This window comes from Rhinatrema bivittatum, chromosome 9 (assembly GCF_901001135.1).
Source record: "Rhinatrema bivittatum chromosome 9, aRhiBiv1.1, whole genome shotgun sequence".
In the NCBI taxonomy this organism is placed as follows: domain Eukaryota; kingdom Metazoa; phylum Chordata; class Amphibia; order Gymnophiona; family Rhinatrematidae; genus Rhinatrema; species Rhinatrema bivittatum.
In genome coordinates, this window is record NC_042623.1 from 98,203,414 (window position 1) to 98,230,803 (window position 27,390).

At 41.7% G+C, this 27,390-nt stretch overlaps 1 protein-coding gene across 5 annotated transcripts in view; it reads left to right on the plus strand.

The window, feature by feature from the left end:
• Nucleotides 1–27,390, plus strand: part of DOCK4 (dedicator of cytokinesis 4) — a 939,215-nt gene that overhangs the window by 339,208 nt on the left and 572,617 nt on the right. For all 5 annotated transcript variants that reach the window (XM_029615608.1, XM_029615609.1, XM_029615610.1 and 2 more), the window contains exons 7-8: nt 4,075–4,159; nt 5,461–5,612. In XM_029615608.1, coding sequence (XP_029471468.1) covers nt 4,075–4,159; nt 5,461–5,612 — 237 coding nt within the window. The remainder of the gene's footprint in view (nt 1–4,074; nt 4,160–5,460; nt 5,613–27,390) is intronic.

Genomic DNA, 27,390 nt, shown 5'->3' on the forward strand with positions numbered 1-27,390 from the left:
TATGGATCCAAAGATTGATATTATCCTGATGTGTCACCATCTATTCAGGCTGAATGTAAGGGGCGCAAAGTTGAAAAATGGCCGTTCAAGTAACTTAGCCAGATATGAGTTATCTGGCTAAGTTACAAGGGATAGTCAGCGGCATGGCTCTGCTGTTGAATATCGGTGATCAAGCTGCTACTTAGCCAGATAAGTTATCCCCAGCTAAGTTAAACCTGATCCACTCACTGCCCGTCCACTATCATGCTGGCTAAGAGATAGCTGGATAAGTGACTTATCCAGCTGGCTAGTGGCTGCTGATTTTCAGCAGACTGGTAGATAGCTGGATAAGTCCTATTTATCCAGCTATCGAGTGCTGAACCAGGGGTGGTTCTATCATTAGGCAGGGTGAGGCGGCCGCCTCAGGCAGCAACATTTTAAGGTGGCAAAATATGTCCCCCAAAACATCTCTGCAGTGGTTGCCTCACCTTGATCCAAATTCAAAAGACCTGCAGGCAGAAAGAAGGCACCAGCAGCTCAGAGGTATGGCAAATACAGCGGGAGCGGTGCATATTTATGATGTAACTGAGGGGATCCCAGGCCATGTGGGTAGGAAGAAGACATAGGCATTGGCACTGATTTATGACGTACTCAAGGGGATCCAGCCCCTGCAAAAAGATGGTGGTGGCGACATGGGTTTATGATGTGCCCGTGGGGATCACAGCCCCACCAGCAGAAAGAAGATGGCAGCGGCACAGATTTATGATGTCCAGTGGGGATCCCAGGTGCCACAGGCAAGAAGACAGCAGCAACTAAACATGCCTGTGGGGATCCTGGGCCAGCACTGGACTTTGATATGCCTGCGGGGATCCCAATATCCTGCTGGCTGGAAGAAAGAAATGACCTGGTGTGTGGGGTGTAAGGGGAAGGGGGTGGGTGAGTGAGATGCAATGGAGGAGAGAATATGAGTGAGAGGGAATGGAAGGGAAAGGGTGGAGAGAAGAGGGGAGGGAAGGGAGGAGGTAAGGAGTGTTTGAGAAGTGGGAGAGAAAGAAAGCAAAGGGGGCTGAAAGTGAGGGGATGAAAGGGAACAGGAGGAGGTGAGTGAGAAGGAAGGGAAAGGGGAGCATGTCAAGTACTCTGTGTGTGTGTGTGTGTGTGCGCGTGAGAGAGTATGTGGAGAATAAGCATGTGAGTGAGCTTGTGTGTGAACGAGCTTATATGAGTGAGTGTATGTATATGTGAAATGTGAGCAAGCTTGTGTGTGAGAGCATGTGAGTGTGTAAGCATGTGGGCGTGTGTGTGAGAGCATGTGAATATGAGCGAACGTGTGAAAATGAGCATATGTGTGTTAGAAAGTATGGGGCAGATTTTTAAACAAGCGTGCGCGGGTACATTTGTGCGCACTACACAGCGCGCACAAATGTACACCCGATTTTATAACATTCACATGCTGCCACATGCATGTTATAAAATCCGGGGTCGGCGCGCAAGGGGGTGCACACTTGTGCACCTTGCGCGCGCCGAGCCCTAGGGGAGCCCCGAAGGCTTTCCCCGTTCCCTCGAAGGCCACTCCAAAATCCGAAATCGGAGCTGCCTTGGAAAGAACTTTTCTTCCCACCCCTACCTTATTTTATTTTTTACGCCTGCCTCTGTCAGGCGTATCTTGCGCACGCTGGCCAGCTGCCTGCGCGCCAACCCGCGGTACAGCCGCTGTGCCGGAGGCCTCGGTCCCGCCCCCGGATCGGCGCCATGCCCACAACCCCGCCCCTTTTTCAAAACCCCAGGATATATGTGTGTCCTGGGGCTTGCGCACGCCTCCGAGCCTATGTAAAATAGGTTTGGCACGTGCAGGGGCAGGTTTTCGGGGTTAGGCGCGTAACCCTTTGAAAATCTACCCCTAAGTGTATATGAAAGAGAATGGACAAAGTTGTGTGTAGTCCTCAGCCCTTCCCCTGCTAATTAAGGACAATTTCAGGTTGACTGGAAATCAAAGCTCCCAGGTTTGGAAAGCTGGAAATTTTTGTATTCTTATTAATTTTAATTATTATTGGATGTTTGATGTTTCTGCTGTTTTGTCATATTTAATTGGGGTTTGGATCTTTTAAAATTTAATGAATTAATATGAAATTAATTTTAGAATGTTATTCTGTTAGCTGACTTGAAATATGGTTTTTATTAGTATAGTTTATTATTATGACTGTGATATTTTTACATCAGAAAACTGTACTTTAAAAGTCCTTTTTCATGTAAAATCTGTTTTGCACAGTTTTTAATTGTATGTGATGAGGGCTTGGGGGTTGGGCAGAGCAAGGCTGTAAGGTTCGCAATGCACCTAATTACCCTTGCAATGGCCATGAGAGAGTCCATCACGCACAGACCCTCACCATTCAACCATCTCCCACTTCCCCAGAGTGCAAATGCTGGGGAATGGCGGGAAGAAGATGCTAGGGTTGAGCAGTGTGGCAGGATTGCCAGCTTCTTAGAAATATCACGGACACTTTTATCTGCCACATCTCTGGGAACTCTGATCCCTGCCTGTGTACTTTCTCCCTAGCATTTCAAATCATGGAGAGGACCTGACCCCAAGGGGGACCCCGCCTCCTTGCCATCTCAGTGATTTGACCTGCACTGCGCCGTGGTTGGGAGCGCCGTCTCTTCCCTCGCCTCAGGCAGCAGATTGCCTTGAGCCACCCCCCCCACCCCCGCGCTGAACACGTTTTCAGTATTGGGACCAAGATGTTTTAAACTTTCAGAAGGAAATCGTACAGCTCAGCTCGGAATTTCAGTTAAAGATTCCAGGCAAATGGTTTGACATTTTTAAGAAGAATAGATTTATTTTTCCCTGAACAGCTTGAAAGTTTCTTTAAAAATAAGGCCAGATTTTATGAGCACTCCTACTTCTCACTGTCTTTTGGGAAAACTGGTTGTTACACTGTTTCTCCTGTATTAGTCTCTGTTCCCTAATATGAATCTAGTTATGTGTAAAAAAAAAAAAAAAAAAAAGTATATTTCTTCTCAGAATGTATATTTCTTCTTTCCTCTTTCTGTTTCTGGACTTGGTTCATCCTCCAGTTATGTGGAAGAAAGGATAGCATTGTTCTTGGTGTGAATGGTGTGCTTATCTTTGTGTACTCTATTATTTTGTCACGATATTAAAGTATTAAAAAACGTGTACATGCAGGTTCTTTATGTGTTAAATTTGTAAAATATCCTGAGATCTTGTTTTGTGGAATGTGCTACATGAGCAGTGGATGTAGAGCGTACAGTGCCAGTTTCATCAGATTTGTGGACACAGAATCCCACAGAAAATTACAGCTTTTTAAGAATTTGTTTGTTTCTTTTCAAAGACATCGTCTGTAATTGCTTTTCTTCGGTGGAGTTTTCTGAGCTCGTTCCTGGGCACTGTGGGTTAGGAGACCTGTTTGATTTTTCTCTCCAGGGAGGCTCATGGTATTTGGATGTTTCTCAGAGGTGATATGTTTGTCCTGATGTCTGTGTCCCTAGTTGGGGGTGAGGGGGGGCGAGAATTGGTTTCACCTGCTATGGCCATAAGGCTTTACCAAAATGATGACTAAGTAAATAAAATAAAAATGTCTCCTTCTGACATGTAAATAGTGCTGCTTTTCAGATTACTACTGGTGTGATCAGGTTTGTTGAACTATTGCTCTGTTTAAGACTCTGCAAGACAGACATGAGAATATTGATGAGGATGTGGACTTGTTAAATTTACATTTATATGTTATTCTCTTCCATGAAAGTACCCAGAGTGGCTTACAAGATCAAAATACATATCACAATGTAGCAAAAATGAAATAAAGATTTACAAAATTTGAAATATATAATAAATGTAAAATACAACCCGATTTCTACTCCCTCTTTCACAAGCAAAACACCCAAAACTAACCTGCCTACTTCCCAACCTTCCCCAAACTAATTCATATTCACAACAAAATATCCAGTTATTCCTTCCCACCCTCCTGTTTGAGTTACAGCAAGAAGACAAAAAAAAACATTGTTATAATTGTGTTTCAGGAAAATTATCTGCAAAGTAGCTTTTTTATATATGCAATTTTTTTTTTTTTGTATTTGCAGACAGCTGGGACTAGACTTGGTTCCAAGACAAGAGTATTCAATGGTGGATCCAGAGGATATCAGTATTACTGAATTATATAGATTGGTAGGTAGATGGCAACTTATCTCTTCTTTCCAGCTTGCTATCTGATTTTAGATTGTAGAGTTCCTAAAGCAACCGTCACAGCCCCTTAATTCATTAATTGCTTGTGAAAACAATCTTTAATTTTTGGAATATAATTGGATTAAGATCTCATTATTTGTCTCTTCTTTGAAGGATTTGATTCTTAAAATCCTGAATTAACCACTACTTTGTAAAGGAAAAAAAAAAAGAAAATGTTGTTTCTTGCCATTCAAACAGTATTGTTAAACGTGAGGAGCCAACCCACCTCAGCTAAGAGGCCACAACCGGCGAGGTGTTCTACAACTGGAGCATGGGAGGGGAGGGGCTGAGACTGGGAGATGGGCTGGCGAGCATGATTTAAAGAAGGACTGGCCCACCTACCAGCCTCTTCTTTTGGCAATTTTCCCACCCAGTCCACCCATTTGGGGGCAACGCATGAATTTAAGATGTGGCGTGGCAGGTGTGGAGAGTCGCCAAAAAGTCATGGCATAGGGGACAGTGTTGACCACATCCTGGGGTGCATGGCTTTTTCAGTGTTTGAAAGCTGGCCAGGCAGAAATTACCAGGTAATGTGGTATTCTGCTTTCATGTTGTATTAGTGGGTGGGAGCAAGACAAGTTGCCTGTCAAGTCTTCAGCTTTGATGGCTGGGATTGGTCTGTGCACAATCCTAAATTGTTGACATGCTTAATGAATGACCTCTTCTCTTTTATAGACCAGGGCCTCCTTGCACCACAGAAAACTTTATCAGTGATCAAGTATCGAATTGTAGGATACCCTAAGGGACAAGGCTTTGATGGCTTTGCATCCCCAAACATTACTACACTGCTGTAGCATGATACTATGGAGCATTTTGTAGAATTGGGATGAGGTTTTGATGGCCCTGCAAGATCAATATTGCTGTAGCATGATCCTATAGAGCATTTGGCAAATTGAAATTTAGCTGTTGAGGGTATGGTCACCCTGGGGATTAAGAATGTTAGTAATTGAAGTTAGTAATTAAATTGTTATATGCAGTTGAGTTGTGTGCATTGACCTATGTTGGGCCATATCTATCCAATAAAGATCTTCTTTGTGAATGTGGTGTGACAGAGTTGTCTCTTATGAATTCTATAGGAGCAGTTGGGAATGGGGGAGAAAAATTAGGAGAAGGTGGGTGATTAATCATGGGTAGATGAGAGGAGGTGACTGTCCACACCTGAGATGGTTGTGTTTATAGTTTAATTTAATGAAAGTATATGAACATTGTCATCCATGCTTAAGTTATTTTTATCCTTTACTTAGATGGAGCATCGACATCGAAAGAAAGACACTCCGGTACCTGCGAGCAGTCACCATTTGTTTGTTCAGATGAAGAGCTTGATGTGCTCTAACCTGGGAGAGGAGTTGGAGGTGATCTTCTCACTTTATGACAGTAAAGAGAACCGGCCTATCAGGTAATAGGAGAGTGATTTTAAGCAACTTAATTCAGTAGAATGTCTGGGTGGTTTGTGAACATGAAGACCCCCTTGGCTTTGGATCAATTTATTTGAATAGAGAACTAAATCAACCATGGGTATACATAGCTTTTCAAGTGGGCGGCAGCACTGTAAGTAGGAGTTTGATAGCTGAGTCCAAATATTGGGTAGTTTCATGAGGGTTCAACTTTCTAAATCTGTTTTTAATTTCTGCCTATGTAATTCTGATTAGTCATACTTTGGCTTTATTTTTATTTATTTATGTTTGTTTTTATAATGCATGAATGCAAACAAAAAAAAAAGAAAGAAAAGTCTTGCTTCCTTAATTATTTATTGCTTTTTAATAAATTTTTGATAATTTATTGTTACTACTTTTTCTTTACCTTCTTGTTTTATTCATTTTTTGTTAAATTTAAACACGGATTACACTTGTAAATCCCTAGGTCAATTTATAAAAATAGATATTTTGGCATTGCTATGATTGAAATTGTCTTCACTGGCTTGTGTGTCCTGGTTCCTTCCTCACCCCGCCTTCCCCTTTGCATTCAAATTTAGATAACAGTCAGAATGGCTATGTTCTGATTATTTTAAATTAAGAATGCAAATTAAAATGGGACACTGCCTTGAAATTACAGAAGGCTTAAGGACTAAAACAATCTCTCTGACCATGCAGTACTCACTCCAGCTTGAGACTGAATTACTACAATAGACAGAATGTGTTGTGTGATTGTAGGGCAGAAAGGAAAAAAAATCAAGTCTCCTGGGAGTTCTTCTCCTCTCAGGCTATGCTATATTAGGTATTATAGATAACAGGTTTACAAGGCAAAGAAAAGGCTTTGTTGGCACTGGATTATTTTATAAAGAGTTCTTTACAATTATAATTTGCAAAAAGCAGAGAAAAATAGTAAACATCTGAAACTGTCAGCAGTACCAGAACCATATACAGTTACTATGATATGCAATTTTGTTTGGAATTAATTGGATGTGCAGGTTGATCAAATGAGTGCGTTTCTCTCTTTGTTTTTTTCTATACATGAAAATGGTATAGATTACAGAAACAGTCTCAGATTTAGAAGTTCTGCTGATAGATCCTGGATGAATTTGCACTGTCTGAAATAAAATCCCATCAAGACTGGGTTTCTTCTTCTCCTAACTATGAATTAATCTTGTCTGTTAAATCTCCTGCTTGTTTAGAGTGGCAACCTCAGCGTAATCTTTGACTTCATCTTTCCTTTCTATTTTACAATTCTGCTACCCTAAAATCTTGCCAATGTCATTTATGCTTGTTGGAGAGGGGGTGGGGTTGTGTCAGTTGTCAAGGATGTTAATGCTGGCCTTTATGATTGGACAGTCTGGCCACTTTACTTCTCTTTTGTCTGACTGGCTTTTCCAGATTTTTTTCCATTCCCTATTGTATAACTGTCACGGACTAGAAGTGGACACAGCAGCTGAAAGAACCAAGGCACCATAAGAGAATCAGGAGGCAGAGGCATAGTCAGGCAGGCAGAGTTAATGCAACGTTAGTGGGCAGGTCAAGGTCATGGCAGGTGGAGTTCATAGTCAAGAGTCAAGCAAGAAGTCATGACAGACAACAGAGTAGAGTCAAGGGTCTGGCTGGGTCTCAGGTGAAAGCATTAATCAGAACAGTAACACAGAGGAACACACAGAGCCAACACCTGTTGCTCAGGAATTGGCTCAGAAGACTGATATTCTGTTGTAAGAAAGCAGTAATAATGTCATCAGGGTGTGCCTACAGGAAATCTCATTTGCTGGAGCTATAAAACTGCTGAGTTGGTGACAAAAGCGACTCAAGGCAATCTGCTACCCAAAGTGATGGATGAGATGGCGCTTTCCCCTTCCTTTCCTAGGCATGGTACAGGTCAAATCATCAAGAAGGCCAAGGGGGGGGGGGCTTGGAATCTGGCCCCTTCAGTGATTTGGAGTGCTATAGAAGGGGGAAAGCAGAGGTCTGAGTTCCCAAAGGAATGGCAGAGTGTCTGTGATGATATTTCTAGGAAGCTGGCCACGTATCACAGTCCCAGGAACCCTACAACCTGCTTCTCCCTTTTCCCCAGCATTTGACCCTTGGAAAAATGGGAGCTGGATGAATTGTGGGGCGCTGTGTCTGGTGGACTCTCTCCAAATGGTGCATGGGTATTAAGCACTGGTGAATCTTAGTCTTGTGCTCCCTCCCGGCACAAGGCTTTTAAAATAACTGATTTTATATGAAAAAATACATTCATAGTTTTCTGAGGTAAAAATATCACATTTATATTATTTTTACAATCACTACTGTGGTGCAAACAAAAAACCCTGCAAAAAAGACACTTGTTATCCATATGGCATTGAGTCTATTATAAAGTAGGGATGTGCAGAAGGAAAAAATTTGTTTTGATTCTTATTCGTTTCGCCAGGACCCAAATTTGTTGCATTCGTTTTCCTGTGAAAAATCCCGATTCATTTGATTCCTTTGATTCGTTTTCCATTAAAGTGAATGGGGGAAGTATTTGCAGCCTATTTTTGGCTGCAGAATTGGGGTTTTCTTATCAATTCTGATGAAATGTCTGGGGAGCAATCATCAGAACAAGAAAAAATCTCCAAGGTACTTAGACTGTGGCAAAGTGGCACCAAAGTGGCATGAATAGCCTAAGACACTTTAAAGGGGCAAAGGGGTACCAGGAGTGGCAAGAGTGCTTTAACAGAGGTGCAAAGCAGCAGCGAGAGTGTCAAAAACACACCACAGTTTCAAAAGAGAGCACCGATAACAGATGCATGAACCCTCGAAGGCAGGATGACAGGCAAAGTGGCAAGACAAGTGGCATCAACATCCTACAGCACAATGAAGGGGGAACATAGCAAGCAGAAAGACTAGCACCAATACACTGAGGAACCATGATAGTGGCAAGAACACCACAAGGAGTTGAGTGAGTCATCTGGTGTATGGCAGCAAGGCAGAGTGGCAGAAAGTTGATAGGGGCAAGACAGGCTGGCAGAGTGGAGGTAGTATGGTCCCTCTGGTTTTGATAGGGGCTAGACAGGCTGGCAGAGTGGAGGTAGTCGGGTCACTGTGGTGTTGATAGGGGAAAGACAAGGAAGCAAGTCAAGACGAGGCTCAGCATGCGTCGCGACTGTCAACCGGGGAGTACTGTCCACCCGACCCATCTTGAAACATGGACCAAGGAGTCTAACATGTGTGCTAGGTCCTGAAACATGATGAACTATGCCTGGGTGGGGTGGAGCGTTGCTGCTGTGCACAGGGCCGGTGCAAGGGTATTAGGCACCCTAGGCAAACCTTATAGCCTGGCGCCCTACCCCCACCTCCCCATACACAATTTTAAATTATGCATTTAACACATATTTTACATGAAAAGTGACATTCTGAGGTAAAATTAATATATATGTTATTGTGATAATTTCATGCACTGTTGTGATGCCAACAAGAAAACTTTGCATCTTGGAATTCATATGGCATCATACCTATTGTGATATATTTCGGCATAGTCCTCCCGTATCAACACAGTACTATCTGCCAATACTCAAAGAATAACAACCCTACCTATGAAAAAGAATACCACAAATATTACACCAGATTCTAAAATATCAATACACCTCCTATCAGGAAAACAGAACAGACCAAGCTACTACAGATCCCTACAGAGCCAACCACATGCTAAAAGAATGCTTCATCTCAGTCTTTGCATGCAGAACACAAACCCTCACCAAATACAGAATAAATTCACATAAAGTATAAATAAATGTGCAGACAAAAACTGAACTGTAAAACGCATCACGCCAGACTCTATACAGTGTATCAATGGAAAAACAAAAATGTCACCATTCCTCGTGAAACAAATCAATAAAATCAAGATATATAAATAATTAATCATAATTATAAAATCATACAAATAAAATAATTTCAAAACAGCTGATGAATAGAATATCCAATAATTAAAAACTCATGCAAATTTTGAAAGCCTTATCAAACACCAATAAAATATTTCAAACAGCAGACACATCACATACTACTCAATAATTAAAATGGTAGTCAATCAAGAAAAATGAACTTAAAAAGCCACCTTTACTTACCCTCTCCAGCAGTTCTTCTACTCCTTTCCCTTGTAGGCCACACCAGAAGCAGCAGTAGCTGCTGAAGCTGTCCTCTCTGTCCTCTTCCTTAGGGACCACAACCAGTCTCTTCTGTCTCTCTCACACACACACACACATACCCTCAGTGACCAGTTTCTGTCTCTCGCACACCAATCATCTCCCCAACCGGTCTCTCTCACTCTCTCACTCACACACACACACATACACACACACACACCAGTCATCTCCCTGATCAGTCTTTCTCACACATACACACGTCACCTCTCTGGCCAATCTCTCTCAATCACACAATGCTCTTGCTCTCTCTTACTTACACACAGGCTTTCAATCACACACACACAGGCTCTCTCTATTTCACTTACACACATGTTCTATCTTACTTACAAACAGGCTCAATCACACACATGCCCTCTCTCACAGCCACAAGCCAGCCAAAAACATGCTCCATCTCTCTCTCACACACACACATTGACACACACAAGCACCCTCTCTGACTCACATATACACCACACACATACAGAAGCACCCTCCCTATCTCACATACATGAAGCACCTTCCCTGTCTCACACACAGAAGCACCATTCCTTTCTCACATATACACACACACACACACACACACACCATTCCTTTCTCACATACACACGCATACACACAGGAGCACCATTCCTTTCTCACATACACATACACAGAAGCAATCTTCTGATCTCAAATCATATACACACAAAGGCCCCCAGCTGAACAGCTTATCTCCGGCGGCGGCTGGCAGCAGCCATCTTCATTTCTTCTGCCTAGTCTCGGGCTGTGCTGATCTTGTTTTCTTTGGCCCCGCCGTCCTGCTCTCCATCGGCGGCTGACTGCGCCGGTCTTCATTTCTCCAGCAGCAGCTGGCAGTGGCCATCTTCTTTTCTTCGGCCCCACCAGCCTGGTCTCTTCATTTCTTCAGCCCGGTGCCCTCAATGGCCTGGAGCAGAGGAGGCCACGTGATCCGCTAGTCCAGCTCACCGGGGGAAGCCCAATCCCCCGATAAGCCAATCTGCCCCTACTTTATCACATGGCCTTCTATTTCTCAAACACAGCAGCGCGAACCAAAAGAATGGAAACATATGATATGTTGCATTCGTGGGGAATCGCTATACATTTCGCAGCCCCACGAATGCAACGAATAGGGACCTATACGTTGCAGATTGCGCATTCGTTCAAAACTAATGCACATTCCTATTATAAAGTGCATTTAATGTGGGCTTGGCCCTCAGAAAGTGGTTAGAATACAAATCTAGTGGACCCTGGTATCCATGGACTTACAGTGATACCATAGACCATATGGCCTGATTACTGCCGCCAAAAAGAATCAATTTGTAACCAAACCAACACACAAAGCTGGCCACATTCTCGACTTAATATTTGCAAATCAAAACAAATGCCAGATTTCATTATCTCATAAAATTATACCATGGTCAGACCACCAACTAATTAAAGCTGATATTACTCTACAAACCTCACAACAATTAATAACAAATAATTACATAACCCTGAAATACCAAAAAAAAAAATAGATCCTGAAATTATTGAAGAACACATCAAAAACAAATTATCTGAATTAGATATAGATAACACTTCTTCCCCATTAGACCTTTGGCAAAAAATCATAAATTAAATAGCTGAGGATCTTTGTCCTGAACAAATAAAAAAAGATCCAAATAAAAAAACATAATTCAAAAACAAATAAGCCATGGTATAATGAGGAGCTACGATGAAATAAACAATTACTTAGAAAATATGAGAAGCAACGGAGAAAAAATCCTTGAACAGAATTCTTAATAAACTACAAAACTCAACAAACTAAATACCGTGAACTAATAAACATAGCAAAAAAAAAAAACAATTTTGTGCAAACCAGATACATGATATCTTCAATTCCAAACTACTCTTTGAAACAGTACGAAACCTAATTAAAGACCTATCTTCAACTTTATCTAACTCCTATGACTTTACAAAAGAATCTTGTAATAAATATGCAAACTTCTTACTACAAATAATAAACACTCTCAAATCTAAATTCCAAACTAACAACCAAGTTAATCAATATGGACATCTTTCAACACTTTATCCAAACTTTAAGTAAACCAACTAATTAACAAGATGAAACCTGCAACCCACCCTCTTGATCTGATTCCTGCTATTACCCTCAAAAACGTTAACACCTTAATAACACCAATAATAACAAAAATTGTAAACCAATCTTTATCACAAGGAAAAGTTCACAAGCTGACTAAGCAGGCCATTGTTAAACCTACTTTAAAAAATAAAGCTGGTAGAACTGATGACTGGGACAACTACAGACCTATCTAAAATTTACATTTCATCACTAAAATTCTAGAAAAGGCTACATTAAATCAATTAGAAAACTTCCCTGATGAAAAAAAAAATCCTATGCCCAAACCAATTTGGCTTCAAGGATTCAAGAAAAACTGTTCAGCCGAAAAACTACTAATTTCTTTAACTGATAACATTCTAAAAGGCTTCGATAATAATGAATCTTTTCTTCTAATTCTACGTTACCTAAAAGCTGCATTCGACACAGTCGACTATGCTTTTCTCTGCAAACAATTAAAGAAAATTGGAATTGAAGGAAAAGTATACTAGTTCTCTTCCTTCCCAGAAAATAGATCCTTCCAAGTCAAATTGGGCAATCAAATCTCAGACCCCATTAATATTGACACAGGAGTTCCTCAAAGCTCAGTAGTTTCAGCATCATTCCAATCTGCACTCGATTAGCAAATCTAAACACCAAATTTTTCATATATGCTGATGATATGCAATTCTACATTCCTTTTGAAAAACTCTTTGAAAGAACTACAGCAAAACTAACAAAATACATGTAATCGAAACAAAAAGAACTCTCTCTACAGAAATTGACTCTTAACACTAATAAAACTAAATTATTTGGCTGAAAAAAGAAAATACATCTCTAAAACCACCTATTCTAAACATAGAAATAGCCAAAATATCACCTTCAGATGAAGTTCATGATCTAGGAATCCAAACTGATATTAAAAACATCAACATGAAAAAACATATAATGAAGATAATCAAATCTGGTTACAGTAAACTCAGAATGCTACACTGCCTAAAACCATTGGTTACCTTCCAAGACTTCCGCACAGCTCTACAAACTCTGATTTTTTCCAACCTAGACTACTGTAACTCCCTATTGCTAGGCCTCCATGCAAACGTAATTAAACCTCTGCAATTCCTCCAAATTGCTTCTGTCAAATTTCTTATCAGAACAAGAAAATTTGATCATATAACTCCCACTCTGATAGATCTTCACTGGCTTCCAGTATCCTTCAGAATCCAATACAAAGTATTATCACTTATTTTCAGTATCATCAAAATATTGACCCATCCCCTCCAGGAATTTCATTGCAACTCTGCAATCCACTAAGAGAACTAAGATCTCAAAACAAAGGCATTCTCTCAATTCCTCCCAATAATATTACACACCTAACATAAATTAGAGAACGTATGTTTACTATTGCTGGACCTAAACTTTGGAACTCTTTACCTAATCCACTAAGACTTTCAACCAAAAAAAAGAAATTCAAAAAAGATCTTAAATCCTGCTCTTCAAAAAAGCCTATGAACTAACTTGAAATTAATATTTGATAAAATATCTTCAGATTTGTATATTCAAGAGACATATCATACTCTTTTTTCCTTTTATTTTATTCTAAATTTATTATACCTCCTATTTGAATCAATTCCTGGAATTGATGATGTAATTAATATTTTCCTATAATTGTTACTTACCCTTTTATACTAAGGCTGTTGGAAACTATTACCTTAGTTTTACAATGTAATTCAGTGCTATATATGTAAACAGTTGTGATCTACCTCTGGAACAACGGTATATAAAAAAGCATAAATAAATAGATAAAAAGGTGATCTCTTCAGAGGAGGAAATGTACTGATAGGCTTTCCAGCTATACTCCTTTCTTGGCCTGAATTGACATTGCATTATGCCCCCAAATACCCATGATAAGATTTACAATTCTTCCCTGAATTTTTCTCACTTTTATAGTGATGAGGGCATTTTGTTCTTGGGAAAGTTTTAAGTGAAATTTGGGTTTGAAGGATTCACTTTTTTCTGTTTTTTTGCAAGTATGGATATTTACTGTTACGCCTGTTGGTCACAGACGGCTGCGACCACTAATGCTCACCTCTTTTTATGCAGCCCTGACATCACTGGGGAAAGTGGCAGCCTCCGCCAGATACCGCCAACCTCTCTGGCATTCCTGGGATGGCGTGGGCGCTGCTGACTGCCATCTTGCTCATGGGATCACTTAGGCGCGAGCGCACGGGCCAGTATTAAACACATCATGGCGGGAACTTCGGGGGCGTCCCCTCTGGATGATGTCTATACTCTGTTGTACTTAAGCTGCCTGGCCCTGCCTATCGACGAGTTAGCAAGGAGTTCCCTCATTGCTGAATCCGCTTCTCTCGTACGGACTTCCTGTTCCTGTACTTTGGTGTGAGACACTCTGGGTACCCGCTTCTCGGGGGCCCTTTCTCGTCTCTGGCTAACCACTCCTCGGAGGGTCTTCTGCCTTGTTCCTGTTTCCCAGGTCCTCTCCTGGAACTATCATCTCTGTGAGTACCTTGCCTCCACGGACTACCACCATGCCAGCACTACTGAGGAGCCACTTCAGTGTACCCTGCGCTGCAGGTCATTGCCACGTCATTGCTACAGGTTCCCTGTCGGTGTACTCGTACCCTGAGGTCTCTACAATATCATCCCTGAGTGAGGTATCCCTCTGTGTACCCTGCGCTGCAGGCCACTACCGCATCATCACTTCAGAGAGACTTCTGGGAGTACCCCTTCTCAGACCTTATCTCTTTCTCTTGCATCCCCGCTCTGCGGGCTGTGCCTTTTCTACTTTTACAATAAAGGCTCTATTCCACAGCTGTGCCTCACGTCCGCTGAGACCTTGCCTACCGACGGTGAGGCTCACAGGGCTCCTCCCTGTGGGCGGTACCATCTCTCACCTTGGCCTAGGGCCCACACACCTACAAGTCATAACATTTATTTTGCTCTAGAAACATAAGAGTTTAGTTTGACAGCCTCCCTCTATGTTGGAAAAAGTGTTTATTGGGTGGGTAACACAAAGGGGTGAATGAGTCACATTTATAAAGTTCTCTCCTGGAGAAAGGACACTAAAATGATTTCTAGTTGCAAAGTGTGGGAAGGGGAAGTAGCTGGTTCTTGGGAGAAGGAAGACTGGAAGTAAATCATTCTGGGGGAATAGAAGTGTTCTATATCTGCAAAATTGGTAGAGAAACAGTATTGTATCCTTTCGAGAGCTTATTTTACTCTGGGAGGCAAGATGGTGCATAGAGAGGCCGTGCAGCATTTGCAGTCCCTATTGTTTATTTTCTACCTGTTTTCTTTTGAGATGCCTTCCAAATGTAAGGGAAGTTTAGAGTCTTCCCTCTGGACCCTCTTCCCCCATCTGGACAATTACCTATCACCCGCTTTATGTCCTCGCCAGCGGTGGTGAGAACCCCAAGGAGTCTGATGAGTGGCGCGGTGAGGGAGAGCCATGATTGCCTGCAGAGGGAGGCGTCCCTTAGCCCGGGTTATCGCCAGCATCCAGTGCACAGAGATCTTCAGGAAAGCACCTCCGCGGCGCTCAGCGATGACGTGCTGTCTGCAGTGGAGGGGCCATCCTTCCGAGCTCCACTGCCTGGATCGGCTCCATTTTCCCTGCCTGATAGCAGCGGGGGTTTCTTTGAACAGACCACTGAAACCAATCTGGAGTCGGGATTGTTGGGCTTGGAGCTGGTATTGGGACCATCCCTGCTCTCTTTATCCCAGGAAGCTCCAGTTATTGATGGTGGTGAGTTCTTTGTCATTCCATCTCCCCCTGAAGCGGTGACTCTTGAGGCCCTGTGGGATTTAGTGGCTAGCTATGGGAGTTCTCTCAAGCTGCTTAATGCAAAGATGGACCTTTTTTCCTCTAACTACCATAAAAAAAAATGTCTAACTTGCAGAAGCAAGCTAATTGCAGAGTTTCCAGAGTTTCTAAAGTTGAAGGTCTTCTTAAAACCATCCAGGAATTTAATGCTGTAACTGTGAAAGATCATATGGCTCTTTCAAGACATATTGAATTTCTCGAAAACCATATGAAACATCTTAATTTGGGTTTTTTGAATTTCCCCAGAGTAGTTGGAGAGAATCCTTTTTCAACATTGAAGAGATTTCTTCAGGATGTTTTAAGTTTCTCACCTGAAAATATGCCATCTATTAATTCATGTTATTTTCTTCCAAAAAGGAAAACTCTTGGACTGGTAACTAACACCAAATGTCATGGTAATTTGTTTAATTTTCTCGAAAATTCCTCACTGGAGCTTTTGAACCGGAGTACTCTAAGGGGCGGATTTTCAGAGCCCTGCTCGCCTAAATCCGCCCAAAACCGGGCGGATTTACGCGAGCAGGGCCCTGCGCGCCGGGAAGCCTATTTTACATAGGCCTCCCGGCGCGCGCAGAGCCCCGGGACTCGCGTACGTCCCGTGGTTCTCGGAGGGGGGCGTGTCGGGGGCGGGGCCGGAGCGCGCGGCGTTGCGGGGGCGTGTCGGCAGCGTTTTGGGGGCGGGTACGGGGCGTGGCCACGGCCCGGGGGCGTGGCCGCGCCCTCCGTACCCGCCCCCAGGTCGCGGCCCGGCGCGCAGCAGGCCCGCTGGCGCGCGGGGATTTACGTCTCCCTCCGGGAGGCGTAAATCCCCCGACAAAGGTAAGGGGGGGGTGTAGACAGGGCCGGGTGGGTGGGTTAGGTAGGGGAAGGGAGGGTAAGGTGAGGGGAGGGCAAAGGAAAGTTCCCTCCGAGGCCGCTCCGATTTCGGAGCGGCCTTGGAGGGAACGGGGGGAGGCAGTGCGGCTCGGCGCGCGCAGGCTATACAAAATCGATAGCCTTGCGCGCGCCGATCCAGGATTTTAGTGGATACGCGCGCCTCCGCGCGTATCTACTAAAATCCAGCGTACTTTTGCTTGAGTCTGATGCGCAAGCAAAAGTAGGCTGTTCGCGCGCCTCTTAAAATCTACCCCTAATAGTTTCCTTCATTTCGATTGTTGATTTAAATAATGTAATGCGAAATTACTTTAGGATAGCTCCTATTCTCTTTTTTGGTCAACCTGTGAAGATTTTGCCTGATAGTGCTTCTGCAACTCAGGTTAAGAGGAAAGGCTTTCTTTTTCATCAGGAAATTATTTTCCTTGGTTTTTCTTTTTTTCGTCGTTACCCTTGTAAATGTGTTATTAAAAAAGGAGATGAATGGTTTTTTTTTTCCTGCCTGAGCAATTATAATCTTTTGTAGAGGTTCGTAAACCACTTAGTACTTCCCCTGTACCTCAAGTACCATAGAGCTGTAAATATTTTACCACTGGTAATTACTATGTTATCGCCCTTTCTGATCATGGTTAGTCTTAGTATACTCACTTAGTTATTTCTCCTTTCCAGTTTTTTTTTCTGTCTTGAAGTGGATATTTTTACTGATATCGTAACCTTCCATTCATATATTGATTTCCATTCTAAATCCATGTATTCTGTAACAAGCAATTTATTTTGTTTGTAATTTAAAAATCTCATAAATAAAAAGTTAAAAAAGAGCTTATTTTACTCTAATCCAGACACATGCGATTAGTCACATACATCTAGTAGAGTGTTGAAGGGTGTGTGGGCAGAAGGGAGCCTTGGCATACACAAGCATCTTTTTGGATTTTACTGTCGCTCTATTTACCTGTTTGGCCACCTTAAGACCATCAGATACAATTACCCTTCCCCCCTGATCCTGCTCTTCCTTTGTGTTTTGAAGAATTTCACCTCGAATACCGTAGCTCTCACTTGGATTTTTGCATCCTAAATGCATTACTCCTCATTTTTTAACATTAAATCTTAGCTGCCAGACCTTAGACCATTCCTTGAGCTTTGCTAGATCCCTCCTCATCTTTTCCACTCCTTTCTTGGATGCCCACCCTGTTACAGATTTTGGTATCATAGACAAAAAGGCAAACCTTTCCTGACAACACATCTATTATGTCAACATTTCCCAAGAGCCTTCAAGCCCAAGGCATACCTACATTAACAAAAAATATTTGGCACACCAGCTTCTACAGAGCAGGCAAAACAGACATGAAGAAGGTTGACAGGTTCAAAAGTAGAGCTAGGGAAGGACAATTTCTCTTTCAATTTTGAAACAAATGAAGAGAGGAGGCAGAGACACATGAACTCATTACAATAGGCCCTTCATACAAGTGCAGAAGGAAAGAATTGGTGTGATATATGGGCTGCTGGCTTGGTTAATTGTTTTGGCTGCCACATATGGTTGCCAGAGTTTCTCCACTGCAGTTGCTCCCAACACTCAGAATGAGTCTCCCCAACTTTTCAGCCTAGGGATAAGACAGAGGCTGAAAGGACTCAAACGAAAAAGATCAGACAAGAGAAGAGGAGGAGGGTTCTGTGTGTGCTGAACAGAGCAGGGCTCAGCTACCCATGCCCTGCATGCTGACCATTAATTACCACTCTGTAGCTTGTGTAGTAACTTATAAGAGAGGAAGGCATGATTATCCATGTTCTCAGAAAGAAGCCGTTACACATTTAAGCGTCACTGCTATTGTCTCTTATTGCTGTGAGGTGCTGAGAGCAGAGCCCAGGTGCTGGCCTGGATCTGAACATCAGACAGTAGTGACTTTTCCATGGCACACCTGTTAAGGTCTGGCTGGGAAACACTGTGCTATGTTGCTCACAAAAATGTTGAAAAAAACTGGTCCCTGAGGCACATCGCTAGTAACAATCCCCTTCTCAGAGAAAACTCCATTTACCACTACCCTTTGTTGTCTCCCACTGAACCAGTTTCTAACCCAGTCAGTTACTCAAAGATCCATACCAAGGTCACAAGGACTAGCAGCAGGATTTGAATCATGGCTTCCCTGGCTTGCAGCTTGCTGCTGTAGCCACTAGGCTACGCCTGCACTTCATCTTGCATTTTGGGTAGGACTACATGAGCATAACACAGATTGAAAATATGAGTAATTTCTTGGAATGTGAATTTGTTTTCCCATTATTCATTTTGCTTTCATACTTAAGCAATTTCTTGCAAACCAGTTTGAAAGAGAGTGATCATTTCCATAGATGCATGTTGATCATTCTGTTGCCTTGTACTCTATCAATAATTCAGAATTGGAATTGAGGTTTTCATCTACTTTAATTAGTTTCTCAAGTTATTAAAACTAGTACAATCAATTGAAGATGGGTTTTAAGAGTTAGCTCTGCTTGCTTCATCTTTAAAAAAAAAAAAAAATGATGCATGCACGTCCTGTAATATTTCCTTTCTTTGGAGTGATAAATACACTCTAGGAAATAATGTGGTAAATAGGTCTAATAAACTGGATTTCATGTTATGCGAGAAGAATTTTCCCTGTGGTCATGGCGCAATTGCAATTTTTCATATAATGGTGTAAGAAATAGACTAAATTTACTATTCCTTTTTTACTTTGCCACAGGGAACTTGGAAGATTCTCATTTTCTAAGGTTCTCGGGTGGCCTTGATTCCTTCCCTGTTCTGAAAAAGACAGTTATATGGATTTTTCTTCTGCTCTTCTTCCTGTAGTAAGTTATTAGAGCATTATTGCTATAGATTTGCTAATATTCAGAGAAGACTCTGTTTGATAGTAGTTAAACCTTATCACCATTTCCCTTACACATACTCAAGCTGATACATTTTTATAGCCTCCATGCTTTGAGAATTTCAAAATGCTGCCATACTAGCAATGATCTGGCTAACCTATTGTCATAATAACTTATCTGTGAATACAAAAAATGCATAGTGTGAGAATAACTTAGTTCAAATATTGTTCTGGGTCTTGCTTAGCAGAGCAATTGTGATATCCAGTAAAAGATCTTTGCCAATCCGAAGTAGATGTATATTCTAGTTTCATTGATCATATAGTTGGAAATAATTGCAGTTAGGTTTTAAGATATCAGCTCTATATAACTTATATGGGTCAGTGAGGATTTTGTAATGAAAGGAATCTGGTTTGCACTTGTATACCATTTTTTTGTCTGTTGCTAAGACACACAAAACTCCTAGTTCAGCATATTAATTTGACCACTGAGCACATGTAGGAGACAAGGTGAGAAAGCGAGCCAGGTAATATATACACATGCACACACACAAGCTGTGTAGATACGAATTTTGGCAAAGCTGTGCCAGCGTCCAAAGACATGCTTAGGGCGTGTCTTTGGACGCTAGCACAGGGCTGGTGGGCAACGACTAAGGAGGAACATGAAACACTTGAAAGGCTAGCACCAATTCTTTGCGTTCGAACAATCAATATCTTGGGTTATGTTAGTTTGAGAAACGTTTTGGAATCGTGAGAAAAATGGCGGCATTTGACTCTTGAGAAGGGGACGACATGATGTGGTTAAATTAAAAGTTTAGATAACCAGATTTGAGATTCAGAAAGCAGGATAGCTGCATCAGGTACTAAGTGGTGTATGTGTAGCGGACCTACATGAAACACACATTTCATTAAGAGGATTTGATGAAGAAAAAATATCCCATTGAAAGTGTGAGAAGTTGAAGATACTATTAGGATACGCTATCCTTATGTGAACTGAGAAGGAAATTTGTCATCAATTACCCTGATGAAGCTCCAAATTGTGGGATGAAACAAGGCTCTCATCGGGATTGTAGTTTGTTGAAAACATTAGAAATATATGGAGAAAAGAAGCTCTCACACTCATTGTTAAACGATTTTGTTTTTCAACATACTTGAGGATATTGTTTTTACATTGTCTGGTTTTAAATAATGATGTAGTATGGATGGTATGTGAGGTATAAGGAATGTATGATATGAATGGAGGGTAAGGTATGAATGTATATGAGGGGTTAAGGGGTAGTGCAGTTTTTAATTTGATAATTTGTATGATTTATGGAACAATGTTAAAATTGCATAGATAATGTGTATAAATTGATAGGTTATAAAGTCTGTCAGTGGCCTGTATTTTGTGTAAAAAAAAAACAAACAATTTTTTCTCGTTGGATGTTATTTATAATAAAGACCTATGCAAAAAACTGGATATATCTGTGGTAATAATATAACACCTTTTATGAAACAAACCACATCATATGAAATGCCAGTATTATTGAAAAACATGACAAAACCCTCATTGAAGAGCCAATTTATAATAAAGAAGCATTTTTTTATAATGTTGCCTTTCTAACCTCTGTATTTATGCCAAAAAGAAAGCAGGCCATTTATTAAGTAAATGCTTGGATCCTCTTCAAGTTTCTTGCCCTGCCTTATTATGAGGCCCCTGTTAAAGATAGCATTTTGAGGAGGGAAGATCTGCCATCGGAAGATTTTGTTCATGAAGGATTATACTAGTCTAGACCAGCTGTTCTCAACTGGTGTGTCGCGGCACACTAGTGTGTCGCGAAGCACCAGCAGGTGTGTCGCGCACCCGCTGCTCTCCGCCCCCCCCGCCCCCCCCCCTTTTACCTCAGTGAGATGAACATTGCTGCCTTTCCTGCCCGGGGTATCAGCACATTCAAGCCCCGAGGGGAACGGCAGCAGTGTTTGTGAAAGCCGGCCACATGAACGTGACCTTTTTCTTCTTCCCGCCTCTGTGGCCCGGAAGAGGAAATGATGTTTTCCGGGCACGCGGGAAGAAGAAAAAGCCATGCATGCATCCTGCTGCTGCAGAAATCGCTTTTGATGCTGGCTGGCCACTTTGGCGCCGCTGCCCCCCTTCCTCAGCTCCGACCTCCCCTTCTCTCGCCAGCGCAACACCAGCAAGAAAATATAAAATTAATAATAATAATCAAACTGCAAAAAAAAAAAGGCTGGGGTGGGGAGAAAAGCATAGAATTATATTCTCAGCTGATTGCTCTGTGCCGCGATCGATCGCAGCACAAGCAAACAGCTGAGTGCTGCCTTCTTAGCGCTGTGGGACAGGGGAGGTCACTCCTGCTGCAGTTTCCAGCCCATCAGGACTCTGCTTTTAATAGCAGCATACCGACTACCTTGTACTGTAGCTGCTATGTGTGCTGTGGGTGGGGGTGAGTGAGACAGAGAGTGAGCCAGCATGTAGGTTAGTGTATGAGAGACTGTGTAAGTAAGAGAAATGTGTGAGAGCAAGAGACTGCTCAGGAAAGTCACTGGTGTGTGTGAGAGAAAGAGATTAATCAGGGACGTGACTGCTGTGTATGTGTGAGAGAGATTGGTCAGGGACGTGACTGGTGTGTGTGTGTGAGGGAGAGAGATTGCTCAGGGATGTGACTTGTGTATGTGTGTAAGAGAAAGAGATTGGTCAGGCAGGTGACTGGTGTGTGTGAGAGAGAGAGATTGGCCAGGCAGATGACTGGTGTGTATGTGTGTGTGTGAGATAGACTAGTCATGAGCCCTAAGGAAGAAGAGCATGAGGACAGAGCTTCAGCAGCCCTTGCTGCTTCTGGTATGTGCTATTGGCCTACAAGAGAAAGGAGTAGGAGAGTTACTGGAGAGGGTAAGTAAAGGTGGCTTTTTAAATTTATCTTTCTCGATTGACTGCCATTTTAATTATTAGGTTTTATGAGATGTGTCTGCTGTTAGAAATATTTTATTGGTGTTTGGAGAATTTTTAATAATTTTGAAAATTTTTAATGATTGGATGTTCCATTTATCAGTTGTTCTGAAACATTTATTATACTCTAGTTTTAGAATTATTTTATATTTCTTGGGGAATGTATAAATACAAATGTGGAGACAAAACCTGAACTGGAAACAGCAAGAAGCCAAACTCTGTATCTATTGTATTTATTTGTTTTTATATACCGACGTTCACCCATGGGTATCACATCGGTTTACATTATAACTTTTTTGATAATGTGACGGCGGTCATATTATCATTACATTTAACACTGTGGCATTGTAAAATTACATTATCTGTGGGTTGCTTTAACAATTATAACATTGAGTAATATATGCTATTTGGTAACTTTAGATTATCGTTAAAATAGCTAATGTTGGAGAGGCCGTATGTATTTTGTTGGGGACGTTATCAGTTGGTGTGGTAATAGTGCTGGCTGTTAGGTGCTGTAATCTAGTGGGGTGGGTTGATTGTTCTCAGGATAGGCTTTTCGGAAAAGCCAGGTTTTTAGGGCTTTCTTGAAGTTTTGTGATGAGGGTTCCGTTTGGAGTTCTGTTGGTAGTTTGTTCCACAGTGTGGGGCCTAGGGATGTGCATTCGTTTCATTTGTTTAATTTGTTTCATACGTTTCCCATTACATGTCAATTAGATGTGCATTCGTTTCATATGTTTCATACGTTTCATATTACATGCTTGTATAGGAAACGGATGAAACAAATGCACATCCCTAGTGGGGCCTGCAATTGCAGTAAAACAACGCAAAACAAAAACATTAGCTTTATGGTCATTTTATTCTGTATTTGATGAGGGTCTGTCTGTGTTCTGCGTGTGTGACCCAGCTAAGGGTGTTCTACAAGCTTGTAGTTTCTTGGTAGGGTTCTATAGCAGCTTGGCTTGTTCTGTTTTCCTAATAGGAGGTGTATTGGTGTTTAGGGCATGTTGTAAGTTTTGTAGTACTGCTTTTTCATAGGTAGGGTTGTTACTGTTTGAGTTCCATAATGCAGGTGTAACTTTGTGCACATTAGTTTATGTACATTATTTCAGATCCTGGAAGTCTGATAGGTGCTATATTTTTGTTTTCACAGAATGTAGAGTGGCTTTTTTGGGTTTCCATTCCAGTTTCTGTTTCCATATTTGTAATTTGTGGTCTTTCTGTACTTGGTGAAGGTTGATTCTATGTGTGTGACCGACGTAAAGTATTTTACTAGCATGTAGGCATTTGTATCAATATTATTTGTTAGGTTTTCTCAATAGAACATGCATTAGTGGTAAATTACTGTTTTTTTCATAAGGAAGGCTATTGCACCTGGTAGGAGAGAGAGTTTATGTTGCTGTTGAGATGTCACAAGAAATATCTTTTTTTGTATGGTAAATTGAATGGGGAATGTTCTAGTTCTGCTCTGCACCCATTGTTGGGGGTCGAGGGGGTTCCTGTGGAATGCAGAGTGTTTACATTTAGCCTGGTGATGGTCACATGTTCAGTGTGTCATGCATGTGAGAACCATCTGTCAGGTATGTTCCGACAGAAAAAAGGTTGAGAACCAGTGGTCTAAACCATAAAGTAACTGCCTGCCACTCATGATACCAAATGAGGTTTAAAAGTTTTTTAGAATGAAGTGAAAAGTTCTACACATCTTGTGCCAATGGAATGATCTAGTTCTCATTTGGAATTCTTGAACATATAAGCCACTGTCCTGTAAATCTCAAATCTGTGACATTTGTCTTCTGTAAGGGCAGAGGACTATGAATCTGTATTCATACCTTAAGGTATGAAAATATATCCTAATGATGTAAGCATGCATTTGGAAGCTGATGCAGTCTGTAATGTTTAAATATTAATTATAGAAGCTGTTGTGGCCCCTATGCCACAAGAGTGTGTAGAATTTAACAGTGCTAACAGGTTTTATGTTGAAATAGATGTTTCCTCCAATGGGAACCCTGCATGATCTCAAACAGTGTGTAACATCTGCTGGAAGAGGATAGGATGTTGAGAGGGTAAGAGGTTATTATCCTGGAGCCAGCATAAGAATATTCCAAAGCTCTGGGTCATCTCTGTATCAGAAGGTGTTACCTGCCTTTCTTGACAGACAAGGGAGTTCATCCCTGAGAGGTTGGTCATTGATAAAAACTCTGCCTCTACTGAGTCTGGGGCTGCTCCAGATTGCAAGAGGAAGAAACCAGTTGGAGCTGTGATCCTCGCCTCAGGATTACAGAAGGGAGTAGCAGGAGTGGGGGGCAGGGATTTTTTTTCCAAAAATCCCCAGAGGCCTGAAGAGAAGAAGTAGAGGATTGCAATACAGCCTGGAAGTTTAAAACAAAAAGATATAGTTGCGATGGAGAAGGTACAGAGAAGGGCAACCAAAATGATAAAGGGGATGGAACAGCTCCCCTATGAAGAAAGGCTGAAGATGTTAGAGCTGTTCAGCTTGGAGAAGAGACGGCTGAGGGGGATATGATAGAGGTCTTTAAGATCATTAGAGGTCTTGAACAAGTAGATGTGACTCAGTTATTTACACTTTCGAATAATAGAAGGACTAGGGGGCATTCCATGAAGTTAGCAAGTAGCACATTTAAGACTAATCAGAGAAAATTCTTTTTCACTCAACGCACAATAAAGTTCTGGAATTTGTTGCCAGAGGATGTGGTTAGTGCAGTTAGTGTAGCTGGGTTCCTTATCCCACCTATGTCAGGCGGGATAAGGAATCCACTGCATCCAGCAATTTCCTGCCGAACCTTGTATCTTCCCTTGCCTATAAATCAAGTTTGTAATGCAATGACAACCATGAGGAATCAGAGTTAAACATAATGACAGCTCAAGGACATGCATAAAGTTCCAAAATATCTCTCCAACTCTTCTTCTTATAACTTCTCCCCTTAAATAACAGTTGCTTCTTACAGCAACACAGTTTCTCTGGTTACTTCGTTTCTTTTCTTTCCTGCATCTTTTGAACAAACTTAGCCTGGTCCTCTCTTTAATTTCTTCAGTTAACAAAATAGTTATTAACAATGTCCTGTTCAGCTCAAGGGAAAACCCTTCTAGTGCGGCATCAGGATTCTCCAAGCCCCAAAACAAGTTCCCTCTGGCACAGTTTGACTTCCTGGTCCAGCTAGGTTCTTGCACCAGGTGAAGCACAGGCTTTATAAGAACATAAGAAATTGCCATGCTGGGTTTCCAACAGAGGCCAAAACCAGGCCACAAGAACCTGGCAATTACCCAAACACTAAGAAGATCCCATGCTACTGATACAATTAATAGCAGTGGCTATTCGCTAAGTAAAATTGATTAATAGCCATTAATGGACTTCTCCTCCAAGAACTTATCCATGTGGAAGCTTGGGAGGAAATCTGTCGAAATGTCAAAGCCAACAAATTTTTCAGACGAGCCAGGAAAATGGGCTAAGAAGGTATAGAGGCAATAACTCAGCTGTGGCTGGTGAGAAAGTGCCCATCATGGGCAATGATTCCAAGGATACTTTGGAGGGTATCAGGGCATGACAGAAAGGTCATCCTAGTGGCACAGGATTGGCCCAGGGGCATGTAATATGGGGTTTTGATGAAGTTGAAAAAGGTTGGACCTTTCATACTAGCAGGGATCAAGGGCCTCTTGCACCAGGGGCCAATGATCTTGGAAACCTAGGTTCTTATTGTGTTATAGAGGGGAGGAATTCGATACCATCGATCATGTGATCCTTCTACATCACCTACGCAAATGTGGAATATATGGGACAGTTTTACAGTGGTTCTCTTTTCTTTCACATCGTTTCATAAGAGTTGAATTCAAGAATAAGTACTCTAATTGGGCCAAGCTACCAACCGGCCTTCCACAGGGGTCAGCCCTTTCAGCCTCATTGTTTAATTTGTATTTAACTCCTCTGTATAAAGTTCTAGCCGGGTTGTGTGATGGCTATAAGCTTTATGCAGATGATATTCCGTTTTTTGTCCAGGTCCTTCCATCTTGTATGAAACAATTGACCTGGTAAATTTGTCCTTTAACATTGCTAAAACTTAGTGTATGCTGATTCAGCATCCCCATTCTCGGATCCAACACATTACGATTATGATAGAAAATATTTCTTTCATGCTCACGGAATCTGGGTGTCTTGATTGACCCTGCTTTTTCCTTTTGTCCCCATGTTAAGAACATTATCAAATCTGGCTTTTTTGAACTGCACGTTTTATGCGGTCTCAAACATTTATTGGACATGGGTGATTTTCGAATCGTAGAACAGGCTTCTGTCCTACCAATATTGGCCTATTGTAATTTGGTTTTGTTGGGCTTACCAGCACTAACTTTAAAACCTCTCCAATTGCTTCTAAATGATGCGGCATGACTCATTAGTGGCACCAAAAGATGGGAACATATTACCCCAGTTCTCATTGACTTGCATTGGCTTCCCATCTCTGAGTGTATCAAATACAAGGTTGCAGTGATTACTTTCAAATACATTTTTTATGCTGTCACTCCATGGTGTAATGCCCTACTGTGCTTGTACTGTCCCACTTGCCAACTTCGCTCCTCTCAGAGGGGCCAGCTGGATGTACCCTCGCCTGCGCATGGCAGGCTCGGCTGTAGTTGAGACTGTGCATTCCAATCGCAGCTCCAGCTCTCTGGAATACTTTCCCTGAAACACTGCGACTGGCAGACAGCCTAAAGACCTTTAAGCAGTCTCTAAAAACATTGCTATTCAGGCAGGCATTCTATTAGTTGACCATTGTGTATTTTATTAATTTTCTAATAATTTGCAACATGTTGGTATGTTTGTACATGTTTGATTGAAATTTTATGTATGTTCTTGCTTTATACATTGCTAGTATTTAGGCGATTAATACATTTTAATAAAGACAAAAAGAACATATGCCATACTGGGACAGACCAAGGGTCCATCAAGCCCAGCATCCTGGGCTTGATGGACCTCAATTTTTGTTGCTTTCCAAGAATACTGAAAATATCCATCATCTTTTTGT